The sequence below is a fragment of the Penaeus monodon genome, chromosome 21, assembly GCF_015228065.2.
Source record: "Penaeus monodon isolate SGIC_2016 chromosome 21, NSTDA_Pmon_1, whole genome shotgun sequence".
NCBI classification, from domain to species: Eukaryota; Metazoa; Arthropoda; class Malacostraca; order Decapoda; family Penaeidae; genus Penaeus; species Penaeus monodon.
In genome coordinates, this window is record NC_051406.1 from 8,083,173 (window position 1) to 8,083,475 (window position 303).

General features: G+C 37.3%; 1 protein-coding gene across 1 annotated transcript in view; it reads left to right on the plus strand.

The window, feature by feature from the left end:
- Window positions 1-303, plus strand: part of LOC119586163 — a gene marked incomplete in the record, with an annotated part of 17,569 nt that overhangs the window by 16,884 nt on the left and 382 nt on the right. The window contains 1 exon segment of the mRNA XM_037934859.1: window positions 75-234. Coding sequence (XP_037790787.1) covers window positions 75-234 — 160 coding nt within the window.

The window sequence follows — 303 nt, forward strand, 5'->3', positions numbered from 1 at the left end:
GTTTAATAGTCTGTAAGATCTCCAAAAACAGACAAAAACAAGAAAACTAATGATAAAAATGATAATAAATCCAGGTGACACATTCCTTCACATGAGCCGCAGCAATACCTCAGAGGAGGAGAAGCTTGCTGAAAAGCTAATGGAAGACCCCAAGGTGAAGGAAGCCCTAACTGATCCTCTGGTCATGACAATGATGGCACACATGAAGAATGGAGCCAGTGATAAAGTGCAGAGGTTAGATATTTGTATTAGTTTTTTTACTATATGAATTTTTTATATTTTTAACCCTTTGTACATGGGGAC